The 18,553-nt window shown below is 39.5% G+C and overlaps 1 protein-coding gene across 4 annotated transcripts in view; it reads left to right on the top strand.

The window, feature by feature from the left end:
• Positions 1 to 18,553, top strand: part of IQGAP2 (IQ motif containing GTPase activating protein 2) — a 109,305-nt gene that overhangs the window by 43,250 nt on the left and 47,502 nt on the right. For 2 of the 4 annotated variants that reach the window (XM_026067773.1, XM_026067774.1), the window contains exons 2-8: positions 1,083 to 1,239; positions 2,859 to 2,936; positions 4,580 to 4,656; positions 9,852 to 9,919; positions 10,291 to 10,404; positions 14,437 to 14,615; positions 14,884 to 14,971. In XM_026067773.1, the coding sequence (XP_025923558.1) occupies positions 1,083 to 1,239; positions 2,859 to 2,936; positions 4,580 to 4,656; positions 9,852 to 9,919; positions 10,291 to 10,404; positions 14,437 to 14,615; positions 14,884 to 14,971 (761 nt within the window). Of the gene's footprint in view, positions 1 to 1,082; positions 1,240 to 2,858; positions 2,937 to 4,579; positions 4,657 to 9,851; positions 9,920 to 10,290; positions 10,405 to 14,436; positions 14,616 to 14,883; positions 14,972 to 15,559; positions 15,724 to 16,251; positions 16,340 to 18,553 lie in introns of those variants that run through there. The other 2 variants (XM_026067776.1, XM_026067775.1) reach the window with 2 other exon arrangements.

Below are 18,553 nucleotides of genomic sequence, written 5' to 3'. Positions count from 1 at the left end.
AACAATATCAGGGTGTGTGGTGGTTTTTTTGTTGTTGTTGTTTTTCTTTTTTTTTAAAGATCACCAATGTAAGGAACTCTTGTTTTCTTGTTTCAATGATTAGGATGCTGATCTTTCAGGATTATTTTCATAGCAGTTTCTTTTGCCTGGTCAGTATAAATGTACTGGATAATACAGAACAATGTTTTATATCTTTTACTGGCCTTATGAAACGATTATGTATTAATTACTGTTTTCTATCTAATATCTTAACACTGAATTGCAAAAAATAGAACTAGCTCATCACCTTCAAGAATGATTTAGTCACTGTTTGACAAGAAGCTATTTCCACTGATGGGCAGTGGGAATATGCTTCAATCAAGTCATTCTTAGATAGCCCTAAAATGCATAACGTATGTTGGGTTGTTTAAACAGAAAAAGCTTTGCTCCTCCATCTGTAAATGCATTGCATATGTCACCAGTATAAGTGGAGCGCTGTCACGTGCTGTGGGGGGAGGATGAGCTGCGTTAGTGCTACGGATTGCAAATCTCACCATTGCTGTGACTTCTGGTTGCGGTGTGCCCTGGTGCTCTGAGGCAATGGGCCTCATTCAGGGCAGCGTTTGCCTTGGTGCCCTTGGGGTTTAGGCCCCAGGCAGAGCCGTTAGTGTTTTTGTTTGTTTTTTGGTTTTGTGCTTTTTTGAAACATCCATAACAGTTCTCAGTGTTTTTTTCCTCATTTCAGCTTAAATTACTGTCTGTTTAAAAAGTCCAACGCTGTTCAAAAGATCTGAGTTTTCAGGCAGCAGTGTGAAAACGCCCCCTAAGGTGTCTAATTTATTTCACATATACTTCAAAGAGCTTTGTGTCCTGGTTATCGATGGGTCACTAACATCCAGTGCAGATATGATTCTGTAGTTACTTTGGTCTGTCCTGCTAATGAACATGAGATTTTTTCTTAACCTGTGCCCTTTTTTCTTAATAGTTATGATTATTTTGTGGTAGCTTTTTTAAATGCATGATGAGTGTGGGGGAAGATGTCAGTTCTAATATATTGTTAAAATTACAAATAACAAAATGTTTGTCAAACAATGTGTTTGTAGGTGGATGGAGGTCTGCTTGGATGAAGAACTGCCCCCTACTACTGAGCTGGAAGAAGGGTTAAGAAATGGCGTTTACCTTGCCAAGCTAGCAAAATTCTTTGCCCCGAATGTGGTGTCAGACAAAAAAATCTATGATGTGGAGCAGACACGTTATAAGGTAATAACTTTTTCAGTTTTCTCACCAGCAAGACAAAATGTTTTAATGTTTCTCTTGTACCTCTTAAAGATGCATGTGCATTGTTAGTTAACCTTTTCTGTAAGTCTGTCATTACAAAAGGGAAGATATGTAGCATGATGGAGCCAGTATGATAAGCTAGAAATATTTTATACTTAGGAAAAACAGTGTTAATTCCAGTTAATGTTTTTAAAGCTGAACAAACTATACTTCTGGCTCTAGGGAGAACATGAAAGTTATCATTTACACAATTATTCCTCACTAGGATTTGAAGCCAAAGGCACTTCAGTAATTAAACTTGGTAACTACTCTTAATTTTCCTCATCTTGTATTGGAGGACATTTACTTCATTAGATCTGTATGTTTGCTTCTGTTATCCAGTTTATCACTGAGAAGAAAAAAAATCAAGCTACCAGTAATTACATTTAGCTTGCTACATGTGCAAACTGTTCATTAACTCCACAATCTTCAATAATATATACATACATATGCAGGTATGGTGCATTATTTCAACCTGTAGAAGAGGCAAATTTGAGAAATATATATTTACATTTATAACTATTATATAGTAATTACTGGTTGTTACTTGTGAGAGTAGAAACAGTTTCTCTAGTACCCATGTGGTTTATATAAGGTAAGAATCATGCTGACATGTAAATATTTCTCTTCAAAATCTCCAAACCTGGAGTTCAGGCTTCTTTCCCCCTTTCTCCTGGCTCTTAAAAGCACTTTCTGGCTTTGCTTTTGGTGCTTTTGTAGGCTGTTGGGGAGGGCAGATACTGACTCCTGTATTCAGCATTTGGTAAATCAAGGTGGGAGGGATGCTTTATTGCTTTGCCCTTTTTGGACTAGAGGCATGTATACCTTGGCATGAATGGCTTGCAGTAGGGCTTTGTGGTGCTTATAGAGATATTGGGGGGGGTAAAAATATCCTCCCCCCCCCCCCAAGGTACAACTTGAAATCCCTTTAAATGTGGTTTTGGAAATTCTGAGATTCTCTCATCTTTTAGCTTTGTTTAGTGAGGTTTGTTGATGAGATGACTTTTTTCATGAAACTTTCATAGATTTGCGTGGTTGTTGCCCATTCGTTACTTTGTTTAGGCATTGATTTAGTGTTGTAAAAGATAAGGTACTGGCAGCCTTAGGTTGTGCACTATGAGTACAGCAAAGAAAAATTCCCCACAGTAGTTAAATCTTGTCTCAGCTTGGACCTGAGTGATGGCTAAGAGCTTGTTATCTGTGCGCTTTAATGGTAGTGCTGAGGGCAATTACCACTTCCATGTTTTGGAGCTAGTGGCGCCTGGTTTTTGACAGCCAACCTTTATTCCTAGAGACTACTGAAGGGAGAACAAATTATCCCTTAAGCCACAGTGCATCTACAAGTATACAAATCTGGATTAAGGGATGTAAGAAAATGAGACAGTATGTGGCTGTTGTGTTACACTTCTTCTCTAACAGGATTGTAGTGGTGATGGTTTGGTCTCCAGGTCAAGTGAGGGAAAATTCCCTGAACTCTTCTTCAGAGTATAAATTGGGAAGCAACAGGAGGATCAATAAGTGAATTTACTTCATCTTTCTTCTTTCTTCTGTGCTTCCAACAGAGATCGGGCCTTCATTTTCGACACACTGATAATACTGTGCAATGGTTAAGAGCAATGGAGTCCATTGGTCTACCTAAGGTAAGCATTTAAATTATAGAAAACAAAATGACTCAAGGCACAGACTCGGTGAGATTTCCTTTCATTTGCTTGAATAGAAGTAGTTGTTTACAGCAACTCTACTGGAAAGGCTAGTTCAGGACACAAATCTAAAGAGAAGGTAATGCTGAAAGCGGTGATAATGTCGGTTGTATGGTATTGCTGTCAGTGTGCCCGAGTGGAGGCTGCTGTGGAAGATGAGTGCGATGGGTGGAGGTGCTCAGGCTGCTTCTGTCCTGGGAAATCAAATGGGAAAGCTGGCAGTGTTTTAACTGCATTTTACTGTTAGTACAGCCTCTCAGCAGGGGTCTGAGTGGAGTATGGTTTAAAATGGGAAACGCGATCATACTTGCTTCTTCTAAGTTACTACCTCTTGTCATGTTCTTGCTGCCTTTTCCTCTTCATGTGTGTCCTAGTTTTCTCTGACTCTGCCCTGTTTCTAGACTGTCCTTGCACCCTCCAGTGTGTCTGCATGGTCTCCACTTGTCATGTTCCCCTTCTGCTGCTGTTTCTGGGCACCAGTGAGTCTTTTTTTGGATGAAAATTCTTTTAGAAAGGTCTATTTGGAAACATCCACTCTGCTATTGTGAGGTTTTGGCACCCATGTGCAGCCTGGGGCAAGCACTCATCTCCCCATGAGCCACCTGGCAGGCGGGCTGTCCTGTGGCCAGAAAGGGGAACCTGTAGCTACCACCAGAAACGCTGTACAGGTGGGGGACAAGGGGGCCCTGCCTCTTCTAGACTGGGTGTTGCTGGCTTTACCCTCTGGCTAGCCTCTTCAGTTCGCTGGCTGGCTGGCTGATTTGCACCCTGCGATTCCTTCTCCGAAAGGTTTCGCTCTTGTTGCTGAGGAGGGTCATGGCTGAAAGGCCTCCTGAATCTGCCAAAGCAGTTGTGACCAAATGGTGAAGAGGGCACTGTGCTCCCGACTCACTCTGTCTTGCTCTGTCAAATGTGGGACTGCGCGGCTCTGAGTGCCAGGCCATGCGATGGGAGCACACTGCCAGCTCTCACGACTAGCTAAGCCATCTATTTTATTTTCATGGAGAAAGCGTTTAGTGACTGGAACCTCAGACTGGGAGCAAGGCCAGGAACAAATTAGTGGTAGAACCAGAACGGAAACTTATGATGCGACTTTTTGGCTAAATTGTTTCACATTCCTCTCTCTGAATATCTTTCTCTGTAAATGGTGGCAGTGTTTACAGATTTGATGATGCTGGTGATTAGAAATCAGCATTTTTAAACTATACTTGATGATGATGGTTCACAATGAAGCTTTGCAAATTGTAACTGTATCTGAGGTTTTGGGTGTCTATAGGAAGACAAATTTTACTTGCTGAGATCTTGCCACAGGACTTTAAAAACCTTGCTAAAAATACTATCTGCTTATCTTCCATATTTTTCCTTCTATTAAGTAACTTTTGAGCTTCATTAAAATGTTCTTTATGAAAATGAAATAAATGATAAATTAAAATGTGGGGCCTCAGAAGAGACTTAATTCATAACTGTATAGAAATAAGTTAAGCTTCTATAATTCAAAGATATGATTCTAAAGAGACCCCATTTTAGCTATTTTTCTGCCCAGTAATCTCTGTTCTTTTAAATGCCTGTTCTTTGTTTTTTAGATCTTTTATCCAGAGACTACAGATGTCTACGATAGGAAAAACATACCCAGAATGATATATTGCATTCATGCTCTAAGGTAACTGGTGATGGGAGTGATTGTTAAAGTAATCAGCAAATTTAGGATTGTAAGTCTGGAATGTCTTTAGGTAACCAGTATGTCAGAATCTGTCACAATTTAGAAGTTCATTAATTTCAACTTGGAGGTGTAAGCTGAACTTTGTCAGGACTATTGGGCAAATTATTTCTGAAATAGAAATGAAGGACCACTGAATTTAATGCAGACATCCTTCTCTGTGTGTGTATATATACTAAGTTTCCTCTTCACCAGATGTGCAYGCATTACTTTGAAGTGCATAGTAAGACAAAAAACAAACGAATGAACAAAACCTTTGCAAAATAGTAGTATAACTGTGGTGCAGAAGTGCCCATCAGGGAGTGAAACTGATGCTGAAGTCCTATCCCAAAAGAGGAGCAAATAATTAATGTATTCTGAGGTTATTCATCTGAAATATAACATTTTCCAAGGTTTAAAAGTTCTGAGCAACTTTCTCTTTGATGTAATGCAAAGTCAGGAAGGTGTTGGTTACATCACTGAAGTACAGCTAAAGACTTTTTTTCTTCTTGCCTTAAGCCTTTCCCTGGGATGTTTAACTCTAAAAGCACAGAACATCTGCCTTGTCCTGTCCCTAGTGCGAGTGACGGTGGTGTTGGCAGACAGCTCCTCCCTTCTGTGGCTCTCCTAGCTCATTTCCTGCACATGGAGATTCTTTTCTTTCATAAATTTCTTACATACTAGGCTTGCAGAAATATAGCTACCTTATGCCTCGAACTCTCTTCTTTCTATGTTCCTAATGGCATTCATAGGCATGTCAACTGCCCCAGGGGAGTAGGTCAGAAACTACTCAATATATGCTGTAATTGAAACATTTTACAGTCTAATCTTTGAAATGATGCACACTGCTGCACTTCACTGGTGCTTATATGCACAAAGCATGTGTGTGCCAATAAACAAGGTATACTACCAAAGTTCAACATATTTCTTTCAAATGCTGAGTGTTTGGAATTGGCAACTCTTGTGTTTGTCAGCTGTGACAAGTGCTGCCCCTTGATATTATTACACCTGGTGTAATATTGACTGTGCAGTATCACCAGGATCGTCTGAGGGTAGCTATTGCCTAAAACTATGTAGTGCAGTTGCTTCTGTCAGCAAAGTGTCTTATGTAAGCTTGAAGTGATTTCCTGAAGTGGACACGTGGGGCTCCTAATGCTAAACAGCTCAGGCTGAAATGGTGGGCTGCGTTCCCCTCCACTGATGTCACCGTCTTTGTTCAGATGTTTTACAAGGGTGGAACTCAATGGGGTTTTCAAATATTTGTTAGCTCGTGTATGGAGGACTTCATCAACTGTGGATTTGAATGTTACATGAAACATGAAAGATGAGCCATCTGTTAGAGAGATCTTTAAGATCTCTCTAATGATTGCAATGCCAATGTAGCTTTTTGCTTTTAAACTGGATTTCAATGGATTGGCCTTTGGGTAGGAGTTTTCCTTTTTCCAACTTGGCCAGGATTTGTGCTAGTATCAGAACCGGTCAGTGTCATCTTGGCTTTCACTTCCAAGTTTATCATGTTTACATTATTTTTGCCTTGATGCATACCAGCACAAAGCTATAACTCTGACTGTAGTTCTGAGTTATAATTTTAGAAATATGTTTGTCTTTATATAAAGCCTATCAAGTCACAGGAAGGGGGGGAAAGCACCTGCGATGTTTTTGCTTATGAGACTTTCCCATGACAGCATAGGGCCCTGTGTGTGCATCACATGTAGGATGTGAGATTAGAAGAGTTGTCAAGCTTCATTTATCTGCGTGCCTTTTCCTAAAATGCATGTTGCAATTGTCTTTCCACTCAGACTCCAGTGTCTGTGTTGAATCGCATACAGACAACATAGGTCGAGTGCAGTCAGGCTCTCAGCCTTGGAAACAGCAATTGGGGATGGGACACTCTCTTGGCCAGTGATGCTCGCTGTTGCGCTGGCACCAGAGGGACATGGCGCTGCAGGAACCCAGTTCTGTTCCCAGTTCTGCTGTTGCTGGAACCACTGACCTGCCAACCTGTGCTCCCCCGGTCCTGTGCCACGTATTGCTGCCTCTGTCCTGCTTGGTCCTCTGTGTTTGTCAGGGCATCCTCTCCTCGCCACCTGGGAATTAGCGCAGTAACCGCTGGGTTTAGAAAAGTTGGTGTCCCTGTTGTTCTGTGTCTGGCACTGCATCATCCACAAAGAGCAAGTGCAAGCCAACTTTTCTCCTTTGCAACTGTAGCATATGAACATGATCGCTATATGAAGAATCACCGTAGGGTTTAAATGCTAAATTCTGATACATCTTGGAGGACGTGCTCAAATTTCAAAGGCTTAAAGCTTGGGCAAATTAAGCACTTTTTCTGAGGTGAAAGGTTGACCTACTTCCCATTCTTTCTTAGCTGTTATCAAGTTGTTACTCAGACATCAGGATCCCTGAGCTTTCCAACAAAAATACAGAAATTTTTTAAAACACAGGATATTTTGTCTTCATCGCATTCTTGGAAATCATGAAGCCATTTTTGGTTGAGGCTTTCCAAAATGAATTCAGACTGAAGCACAGTCAGCATGCATAATTTAACTGAAACGCTTAAAGTTGCTAAAATTATAAATAATTGGCCCTTTAAGTGTAAAATGACCTTAACTCTAGTAATGGGAGAAAGTCTCTGACATCTGAAATGTTAACACTTCATAGGGAATGTCTTTGTTCTTTGAGGTTTTGCTGATCTTTGAGCAGATGGAGGGCCTGAAGACAGGCAATGACTCTAAGCAAAATGGTTTAGACATGTTTTCAGGGTGAGCTGTTTCAAGCCTGAAATGGAGAACATTGCCCTTACAATATGTGAAACTACTTGCACTGTCAGATACATCACAGCTGTGTCCAGGAAGGAGTGTCTTAGCAAACAATTTCTAGATTCCTGTTAAATATAATTACTCTTACGCTTTTTTCCCTGTTGAAAAGGGGAAAAAATTGTTGATAGTTAAGACCAGACTTGAAAAACAAAGGTCTAGTTCTCATTTCTTGTACCATTTTTCTTATAAAAGCTGATTTGGATTAGGGCTTGGCCTAAATGAAGTTAAGAACTGATTCATTTGAAGTAAAATGCTAACAGTGATTCTTTTTCCTAAATAGCTGTGCTTAGAAAAAAATTTTTTTAAATATTTAGCTTACAAATAATTTTTGGAATCAGATTGCTGTGTTTTGGACAAACTATCCCTCTGAAGCTTGACAGCGCCAAATTGTTGCTTTCCTAAGAAGTGATGCAATAATGAGCACACTTTTTTTAATAAGTAACAAATGTAGGCATGAAAATATTGGATGGTGCGTCATGCATGAGCTAAGCTTAATGACAAGATCTGAGAACCTTTGGTTTGTCAGAACTGCAGTTCAGTGTATGTGTGTGGGCAGCACAAGGGGAATTGCACCTGGGATTTGCCATTTCCCCTTTCTCCTCTGCTCCTGGTGCCTCATATCCAGCTTTCTCAACTCCAGTCCCTCTGCCTGTGATTTTTATATGGGTTCTCTGAGGTTCAAGTTACATCTGTAAGAGCGTTAAGCCTGCTGTTTTGCACGTGAAATTATACCTTACTGCAGACTAGAAGTGTCCGTGCGCGCCACGCAAGACTCGCAGCAAATTCTCAGCACCACCTTGTGGCTAGTGAGTTTATCCGAATGAAGGAGCGCAGGGTAAAACCCTCAGCATCCTCCTGCAGTGCTGAGCAGCAAAACCAGGACTCCCTAAAGTTCAGACCACTTCTCCATGTCTCCCCAGCGTGGTGACCCCTGAAAAGCCAAGGTGTCCCTGCAGTGCTGCTGGTTTCTTAACTGTTGGTCCGACACCCTGTGCTGCGAGCACTGCAGCTGGCACTGTGCCCTTGCCTTCAACTTGCAGTAAAAACCTTTAAAAGCCTGCAAGGAAAGATTGGTGGGCAGTTTAGGGTAAAGGGGGGGCCTGGTTCAATAGATACTATAGTTAGGTGTTTTTTTCCTGGTATAGCTAACTTGCATTTAAGACTGCTTTGAAAGGTGAGAATAGCAGCTGCAATGATTTGGAGGGCTGTAGCAATCGGAAGAGTCTCTTGCATATGTGAGATGTTTTTTTGCCTCTGTCTGGGTTGTGATAGGGTGGAGGAGCAGCTGTGGTAGCACGGCAGATGAAATACTGACTCTTGTGCTTAAAAATAAATGTCTGCTACAAATACTTGTTTTGAGATCTTATCCTGCAATTCAGTAGTAGCGAAGAGAAAACTGAAAAGGAAACATGCCCCTCAGCAAAACCCCAAGCCACAAGGCACATCTGCAACATACGAAGTTGTGGGTAAAGGCATTAAAAAAAAAGAGGCAAAATGATCCTCTTGAAGGAACAAGTTATTAAAACACTTTATTTTTAAAATCTACCTGCTGAGAGTTGAGCCCTGCTCACAACTCACTTGTTCATTGTGTTTCACTGATAAATTATAGAAACCCCTTTTTTGTAGATAAWTATCTGCCTTGTATTTGGGACATATGGATAAAATATGTATTTATTCAGCTGTTTTTTAGATACCACTACAGAGCTTTAGGAATAATTAGTATAGGTTTTCATGCTATGCTGAAACAAAAGCATTAGTTCCTGGAAAGCACTCTTACATTGAGCTTACTTCATTTTCCAAAAGCAAAATAAGTAATGACATAAGTGTGTGAGGGGAGCTTGGATGGGCATATAGGTCCTTGTTCATCTACATTTAGTAACAAGGATGTCAGTGATTTGTGTGCATCTTTCTTCAGCTTTTAATTATAAGGATATAATAACTTAACTCAAAACAGTACATAGGTCCAAAGCTATAAGCTGTACTGAAGTGCCTTCATACCTTGGTCTTCCCAGTGCTAGTTTCTTAATTTCTTTAATTCCGTTAAGGTTTTGCACTTGTTTACATGTCACCTGTGATCTGAGATACATTGATAGTGTCTCTTAGAGATGCTTCTCTGAAACATCTTCAAGTCAAAAGAGACTTCTTTCTGTAAGACTTAAAATACAGCATAAACAAAACTGTAGATAAGTTTATTCCATATCTGTCCATGAAAAATCAAGGATTAAAGAATGAATTTCAGTGGCAGTTATACTAATACAAACATTTGTTTTGCTTGTGCAGAAAGCAGACACCTCAACAAACATGCAGAATTTTTTACTCTAATTTTTTTTTTCTTTGTAGTTTGTATCTATTCAAACTAGGGTTAGCACCACAGATTCAGGACCTGCTCGGAAAAGTGGACTTTACAGGTAATAAACTGCTTATCTAATCATACATTAGGTAATTTTCTTCACCCAGTAAATCTGCTAACACTGTACATATTTTCCATTATGTTCTCTCTCCTCCACCAAGGTTGTTCTGAACACATCCTAATTAAATAGGTGGGAGGCTGCTATTTTTAATGAATGTCAATCTTTGAAGGATGGAAGGGAGTGAATTTACATGGAATACTTGTCATATCTTAGAGATTCCCTCAAAATGGGGAGGAAAAACTGTTAATCCCTAGCCACAGACTCTTTTAAGAAATTGCACATGTATTTGCAGATATGGTGATTCATAAAGAAATTCTTAAGATTTGGTTCTGTTAATAGTTTTTTTATATATATGTATATATAAACAGAGGAAGAAATCAGCAACATGCGAAAGGAGCTAGAGAAGTACGGTATACAGATGCCATCTTTTAGTAAAATCGGTGGGATTCTGGCCAGTGAATTATCAGTGGATGAAGCCTCGTGTAAGTGTGGTTTCTGTTCTATTTTCTACCGAATGCACTGACAGAACTTTAAATTACTTTCTGTCTATATATTTTAATTCATCTAATTTGCCATCTTTTACTTATATTTCTTGGTATTTATTAAGTGTTCATTGACTATCGCATTATCGTTATAAGACCTTCTGCAATTCATCAGTCTGCATTTTTGATCAGAAAACGTCTTCTCTTATGTGTCTGCATTGACACATAGTAGGTGCTACCAGAAACTAAGATTTTTCTTACCAGCTTGCACCTGTGCTTAGTGTCCTGATGTGTTCTGTGCCTCCACACCCTGGGGTACAATGGGCTAATGAAGACAGCATCCTGAATTAAACTGAAAAGTTTCAAATTAGAAATGAAATATCAGATGTACTTCACAGTGTGTAATAGGCTGCGCAACTAGCCTATTGGTAACAGCATTACCATAATCATCATAAATGCCGAGGAGACTTAGGGACTTAGACTTCAAGCTAAGCCAGTCCTTGACTATTCAGTTGGGGGAGACCTTTATTAGAACAAGATATCCCCTCTGTGCACCCAACCTGAGTTGGGCTGCTTGTGAAAACACCTGGTCAGGTTGCTGTGAGGATGACACTGGACTGGATGGATCACTTTCTCCTGTATGGTGGCTGGTGGCAGGTACCTGGAGGAACCGCTTGCCTCCACAGGCAACTTCGACTACTGGTGTGTCCCACAGCAGGGGAAAGCTCTGCTGGAGGGCACTTGCCCCTGGAACATCAGAAATAAGCTTTTCCTTTTTAGGTGATTTGATGCACAGTTCTGGTGCTTTTAAATCTATATTTGACAGCTTCCATTTACAAGAAAAATTAAATGCTTTTTGCTGCCCAGGCCTATTGATGTCTTCTGCATTTCAGTTCCTTTGTGGAATGAAATCAAAAAGAAAAAAAATTGCTTGAACTTAAATGACATCAAATAAAGTATGTCCACTTAAATCCATGCTTGAGCTTAGTTATTTTGTTCTGAAAATATTATCCCTTTTAGAGCAGCAAACTGAAGAACAGAAGGGCCAGTTGAGAACATTCAGTGGTACAGTGGATCATTGACAAAACCAACAATAGTGCTGTAGGCTAACTTTTAAACGCAGGGCAAAAATAAAAAGCTGCATTATAATTAAGTTCCATCACAACTTTGTTAGACCTTGCAAAGTAATGGCAAAGGAGCATAATTTAAACAAGCTKCTTCAGAACATTACTTAAAACATGTGCTAAAACTTCCAGATCTAAATTTAAAACATGCTTCCTCATGTTCATTTGCATTGTGCTGTATCTTTTGGAGCCTACTATAACTTAATGTTGTGCATGCTTTTGCCAAGGTAGGTCATAAAATATTGTCTTTGAAAGGAGGGATGCTTTGTCTGCTGGTTTTTGTTTTTGTTTTGCAAGTTTTCGGAGATTTAGTGACTATCAAACACTTTTCTTGTAAGCTTTCTTTCTCCTCCAGAGTTGAAAGGGCTGCGACTTTCTTTTTCTGAAAGATTTTTATAACTTCTGAAGTGTTTTCAGTGTTCCATAGAAAAGTAGGCTTTCCTGATGCTGGCTCTGGTTCTTTGGGCTAGGAGTGTGCTGTAGATAACATGCCTTGACCCAGAACAAGACTTATCTGTTATGGGAGCCCTCACATGCTTCTGAGGATTGAAGCGGAGGTCCTGCAGAAGAAGTGTCTAACATGCTGCTTCCAAAGCATGTTGCTCGTGTCAGTGAGGCATCTTACACACCTGGGAGAGGCTACATCCTTCCAGTATGTGTGCTATTGCATGAGGACATGAGGGTGATGTCTTCTCTTAGCCACTTGAAATTGCTGCTGTACTGAATTGAGCTAGAGAAAACTCTTTTATAACAACTTTTAGTCATGAATTTAATGCCAAGTAATGGAAAATCCACTGATAACTAGGCAAGTTGTTCCAGTAACTTCCCTCTCTGAGAACACACAGCTTCATTTTATGCTTAATTTGCCTATGTTCAACTTCCAGGGGTCTGCTCTTGTGTTCTACTTCACTAAACTTGTGTGTTCCTTGGTCTTGTTAAAAACTCAAGTTTTCTAATCATTGACAAGCATCTTTGATTTTCTTAATACACTGAAAGGAGTTGAAGACTCTAAGCTCATGTGTAGACCCTCAATTAAATTTAAGTCAGAAGAAAAGTTCTTTTACTGATATTTTTTTCCAGTTTAGCAAAATCATACTAGATGGCCACCTAAAAAGCAAATTTCAAAATAATATTGATAAGATAGGAAAGATGGTGTTCACATATTCCCCCTGACATCTCACTGGTGGCTTGAAAATTAATTCTAGACAAGCTGCTCTGGTGATAAATGGGGAGGGCACACTAGGAGTGTATAGCAGAACTGCAGAAGAACAGGCTTGGAAAAGATCTCAGGTCACCTAGAGTGTTCCTTCTCCAAGGTAGTATCTAGATAAATATTTATCAGGAATTACATTATATACAGCAATGTCTGTAAAATCTTTGAGATGGATGTTGTCATTAGGCAATATCCTGGATACTTTTGTCCAGCAGCTGCTATCGCAACCCAGACAAACTACAGCTCTGGAGGACACCTTTCCTCAAGATCGATCTCAGGGTCCTCCTTGGGGCCCAAGGATGTGCAGGGTGCACCGGCACTTCCCCCGAAGGACTTTCTATATCTTACTCAGCTGCCAAGTGGTTTTGGTTTGTACTTTTATATAAATTTTCTGTGTGGGAAAACATTTCAGGCTTCTAAAATCTTGGTTTTTTGTTTGGAGTCGAGGATTTGGTTAGGAATTGAAGTTTTCCTGTTGTCTCAAAGGAGAGGTTTAGCAGCAATGCAATGTCAATGAGCTGATTGGCTGCACTGAAGTGCTGTGGGGTTTTTTTCCCTTCTTCCAATGTAATAACTTTTTAGGAACCCTGAGAAGCCCTTTGGGTGCTCTTTCCCCACTGAAGTCTGCTGCTGTCCTGCAGCTCTGCAAGCAGCAGAACTGGGGTCCAGTACATCAGTGTCCCCATCCTCCTTGGTTTCCCGGTCTGGGGGGACCTCAGTTAGGAAAGGAGACAGTATGTCCTAGGCAAAGTTGTGGATGTGGTATGCAGGGTTGTGCCCTGCCTGGGAAGTCTTGACTGTTTTCTGGGGACAGGCTTTCTGGAATTTGAATGTTCTTGTGTGCAATCTTTCACATACAGTTGCTTTAGACAATACTTTTGTATGTCCCTTATGTCTTTATGGACATACAAGATGCCTTAACTAAGAGAAATGATACCAAAAGTGTTTTCAGTTCCTGCATGTGATTGCCTTCTAAGTAACATAGGGTTTGTGTAATGAACTGTAACTCATATGTCTTATTTTCTGTGAGTGAAATGACTTATGACTATAGTAACTCCAAGCTGGGAGAAGAGGGGGAAAGTGAAATAGACAGCGACATGCTGCCAAAGCTACCTTTGAGGAGGGATTGAGTGTTTTTGTTATTGTCATCTAAGTTAAGTGTATATATAAATTGTTACGTATATGTTAAACATTCATTTCAAATAGATCAGAAGAAACAGCAACAGTAGGAATAAAGGGATATGAGGAATATATGTTGTGGAAAGTTTCCAGCTTGGTTTCCAATCTGGTGTTCTGAAAGTGTCTCGAATGAGGTGGGTGGCAGTCCCAGAGGTTTAAGCTAAAGGAAGTGAGAACATGCATGGGGCAGCTGTGCAAATGGACATGAGTTTGATAAGCTGCTGCTAAGTTGCTCACATGATCATACATACCTACAAACTGTAGTTCTTTGATTCTTCTACTCTTCTACTTTTAATAGAATTATTTTGTTGTCTTGCAACAGCAGCTAAGTGACTTCTTGTTGCTTGACAATTTCCCCAGATCTAATTAAGAAAGTTCTGTGTTTATAATGTCAATAGCATGTTATTGTTTGTTTTTTGCTTTAAAAAGAAAAAGAGGTGGGAGAGGAATCAAAAGCACTTGAACTAAGTATTTTTCATTGCTTCCTGAAATACTGGATTCTGCTTTTAATTTTAGTGCATGCTGCAGTAATAGCAATTAATGAAGCTATTGAGAAGGGAATAGCAGAGCACACCATTGTAACTCTGAGGAACCCAAATGCRATGTTGCTAAATGTGGATGAGGAACTTGCACAGGAATATCAGAATGAACTCTTTGAAGCTAAAAGGAGGAAAGAGTCAAATGCAAGACTTAAGGTAGTGGTATTTTATTAGCACTCGCAGTATATATGCTCATTCATGTTTTTCATACTATTTTTACATGGATATTTTACAGGAAGCAGAAATGCTTTGAATATTGCTCAGTCAATTACCACAAAGTACAATTTTGTGGTTCATGTTGTCAACAAATATTCATTTACGAGTAAATGGGTAAATATTTCAGTTGATTCAGTTTTAATGGCTACACTAATTGCTGTTCTGTCTGCAAACTTTTTATTTACTAGCAAAGGTTTTGTTTTTTTAGAATGGCACAATCTCAGAAGAGGAGAGAGATGTCTATGAAGAGCTGCTGACACAAGCTGAGATTCAAGGCAATATCAATAAGATCAACAGTAAGCCATTCTGGATCCTTATGAAAGTGTGCACATACAACATACAAATGATTTTCCAGATTCAAGCTTAGACCTGACTTGAATTCCACAGGAATAAACAAAATAGTTCTGTGGAAATTCACAACACATACTGAAGTAGTTAATGTCTGTCTACAACAATGTTTTTGTTTTGTTTTGTTTTCTTGCTGCTCCTTCTTTGCTAATCTTTTGGGGACTACTGTCTGTGTGTTTGTTTTGCTGAAAGGACTCCTCAGTTCAGGATCAAATCATTTTTGCCTGCTTTGTTTCCTTATGTTCATGAGTTCCTCTTGCGTGCAGAATTCTGTAAATTTTGACCCCCTCTTCTATTTAGAACTGAAATTCATTCATAAGCTTCCATTCATTAAAGTTATCTGTGGATAAACTGCTCCCACATGGTCTCATACTGAGCTAGAAACTCCTCTAGTAGAATTGGTCTTGAAATATAATCCTCAGCTAGATAAAGACGGACACTCTAGTTGGCTTTTACAAAAAGTGAGATGCTGACAGCAATGGATTTTTTTTTTTGCAAAGCATATTTGCTGTTTATAAGCATTGTTTTCATTTCAGTTCACATAGCTTTAGTCCAAGTGAATGAGGCTATTGACCGGCAAGATGAAGTGGTGCTGATGGCAGGTTTGAACCGTCCTGCTCTGAGCCTACTTGAAGTTCTGCCGCAAAATTCCTCGTGGTACCTAATGCAATTRTGTGATTCTAAAGAACAGAAAATGCAGGTAATTGAATGGTACTACCCTGACACATCAGTTTGAATTTTTTCCCCTGATTTAATCAAGATAAAAATTACCTTACTCTGTACTCAACATCACTTACGGAAAAATTTTCTAAAGGATTAAAAATGACTGGTTTACTAATCAATACCAAACTAGTTGCATTTGCTGTAAAAAGCATGATGCACTCAAAAGTTATTAATTAAGGTGTAAAAAGAAAACTTGAGGTACAGCATACAACCCCAATACCATGCTTGTTTTGAAAATGGGTTTTAAATTTGAGTACAATGAAAAAGGTGATATTGAAGCAGTAACTCCGGAGGAAGAGTACTGGAGCAATTGAGCTTTTAGGAGAAAATTCATCATTTCAAATAAGATCAAAATAAGAATTTCATGGGGAAAAATAAATGCTGTGTTTAAATGTGCCATTGTATTTGACACTTGGCCCAAATTCTATGTTCCATCAAAGGGTTTTATCCCTCTTCCCCCAATGCATTTAAAAGCATAATTGAATCTTTTTTTCTGATCTGTTAGATAGCAGGGTTTCCAAATATGCTCGACAAAAGTGAAATACAGAAAGAAGTTAGTGTTGCCAATGCGGAAGCTGAGGCTCACAAGCTTAGTGAGTAACAGTCTTAATATTCATTTTTACCATCACAGTTTCATTAATTTGTTAATTAAGCTGATTAATTGAATCTACCATTCCTTGCATGTAAACAGGGTTTCTGAAACTGAAACCGTATGAGTTGCATTTTATTTTTGTTACTGTTCTTCTCAGTGTCACAATTGCCAAGTCACCAATCTGTGCTGCGTTGGATATATTCTTTTATCTGAGGTAGCTAACACTTTTTTCTTTGAATAATTTCAGCTACTGATAAACACATTGGCTAAAACTGAACACAATGCATGGCTTGATGGCTTGAACAAATACTCACCTGTGCAGTCTTAACCCATACTTGGGAGTGACCACAATCCTTGTAGAGTTAAAATAGAATGATCAAATGAAAAATATTTTGCAATCACATAGCAGAGGAAAATTATTCTCACTTTTAGATACACATCACTAATCTGTTCTTAGCCTGCTAAGAATGTCACAGTACAAATGCTAAAATACAAAAGTTAGTTTTTAAAAATATGGTTAAGGGGGATCTAAATTTGCAGTGCATGTATTGGCAGTTGCTTCTTTTGACTGGAAAATTCTTTGCTAGGAGATTCAGCTTTGGTTAAACTGCTGTCATTTCGTGCTACATCTGGCATGGCTTAGTGGCTGTTTTGTCTCTGGCATTATTTTCAGTGCTTTGGATCAAGGCTGATTGCTTTTGTAATGTGACTTAAGGGTGGCGCTGTGAGGTAAGCTTAAGCCAGAAGATAAGCTTGACTTAATACCTCAAATGTTAGCCTAGGACAGGCATGGTGTGCAGGACTTTCCTGTGAAAGAGTTGCTCCTTTGTAAAGGAAATGGGAAAGAAAATGGCAATGTAGTAACAGTGATTTGGAAAGTGATTTATTAATTTCTTACATTTGGTTAAAAAGGAAGAAATAGCAGTTTTTGTTATTGGAGTGTGAAAAATTTAAACAGTTTGGTTTGCAAGTTGCATGCTTTGTTCTTAAGCTGAAATCAATGGCTTAGTTACTGACTACGCAGTCTAGTTCTGTTGTCTTTTCCTCTTTACTCTTTTCTCTAAGGAAGCATGCATGCAGTAGCTTTGAGACCCTTTTGCTTTTTCTAACCTCAAGAATAGCAAAAAAGAGRGCCATCAAGAACAACATATGACCATGCTTCAGAACAATTGAAATGAGAGAAGAGCTTATTTAGGTGGGCCTGGTTACTTAGAAAGGTTTTCAAAGTTTGCATGTTATATAATATGATCTGAGTGCTGCTCCATATGCAAAATGTGGATGGTGTCCACTGTATAAGCAGTCTTGTACAGGCTTGAGCAGTTAGTGGTGACTAAAAACATGCTCTAGATAATAGTAAAGAAAAGCCATAAGATAAGGTGGAGAAGGGGGTTATTTTGCTGGTGGAAATGACACTTACATAATTGTCATTCTTTACTCTGCCATATGTGCTCTAACCTTCAAGGTTGTTTCCCGTTGCGCAAGACTGGAGTAGTATCTTAATCCAACTTGTTCCTGGGTGTGTCCTGGGCTGGGTTTCTTCAGAGTTGGCTCCTCCAGCTGTGCAATTATGGGAGCTGTGACTAAGCTAAGGGGTGTTGTAAGATTTCTGTGGCTGCCCAGGTGCAGAGTGTTTTTCAGCATTTTCTGCTGGGGTTCAAACCTCTACTGAAGTCAGTCCAGCAGAAAGCAAAACAGACAAGCTGTTAATGCACCGAGAAGGCTTGCAATTGTACTTCTTGATGATGGTCTGCTTAATATGAAGTTTGAGCTGTGGAGAAAGGGACAATTTCTAGGTGGCTGTACTTGTGAGGACTAAAGTTTCAGACAGATAAATGGATGGGCAATTGCGCACAGAGAGGAATTAAGGAAAGCTATAGCATGTGTGTTTTCCTCAGTTTAGCTACTGACAATTCCGACCCTCCTGGTCTTTGGCCCATTTTATGAGGCCTCCTGAAACCCAGACAGTAAAAATGTCATTGGTGTTGCAGGATAGACTTGTTTTAGATAGCTGAGTTAGGTCCTGCTCAAAGGAGGAGAGGAAGGAAGCAAAACACAGATGGGAGGGACCATTTGAGGTGAGATGATACTGGGGCACTTGAGCTGACATGCCAAGCACTACTGTCACAAGCAAACACAAGAGGAACATTAGATCCTTCTTATTGGGACAGATCAGGTCATTGTTTGGGATTAAAGATAGAATAGGTGGTCTTTAGTG

Source organism: Apteryx rowi, unplaced genomic scaffold, assembly GCF_003343035.1.
Source record: "Apteryx rowi isolate R43461 unplaced genomic scaffold, aptRow1 scaffold_262, whole genome shotgun sequence".
Classification (NCBI taxonomy): domain Eukaryota; kingdom Metazoa; phylum Chordata; class Aves; order Apterygiformes; family Apterygidae; genus Apteryx; species Apteryx rowi.
The sequence above is the reverse complement of the archived record's forward strand: the minus strand, read 5'-3'. Positions and strand labels throughout refer to the sequence as shown.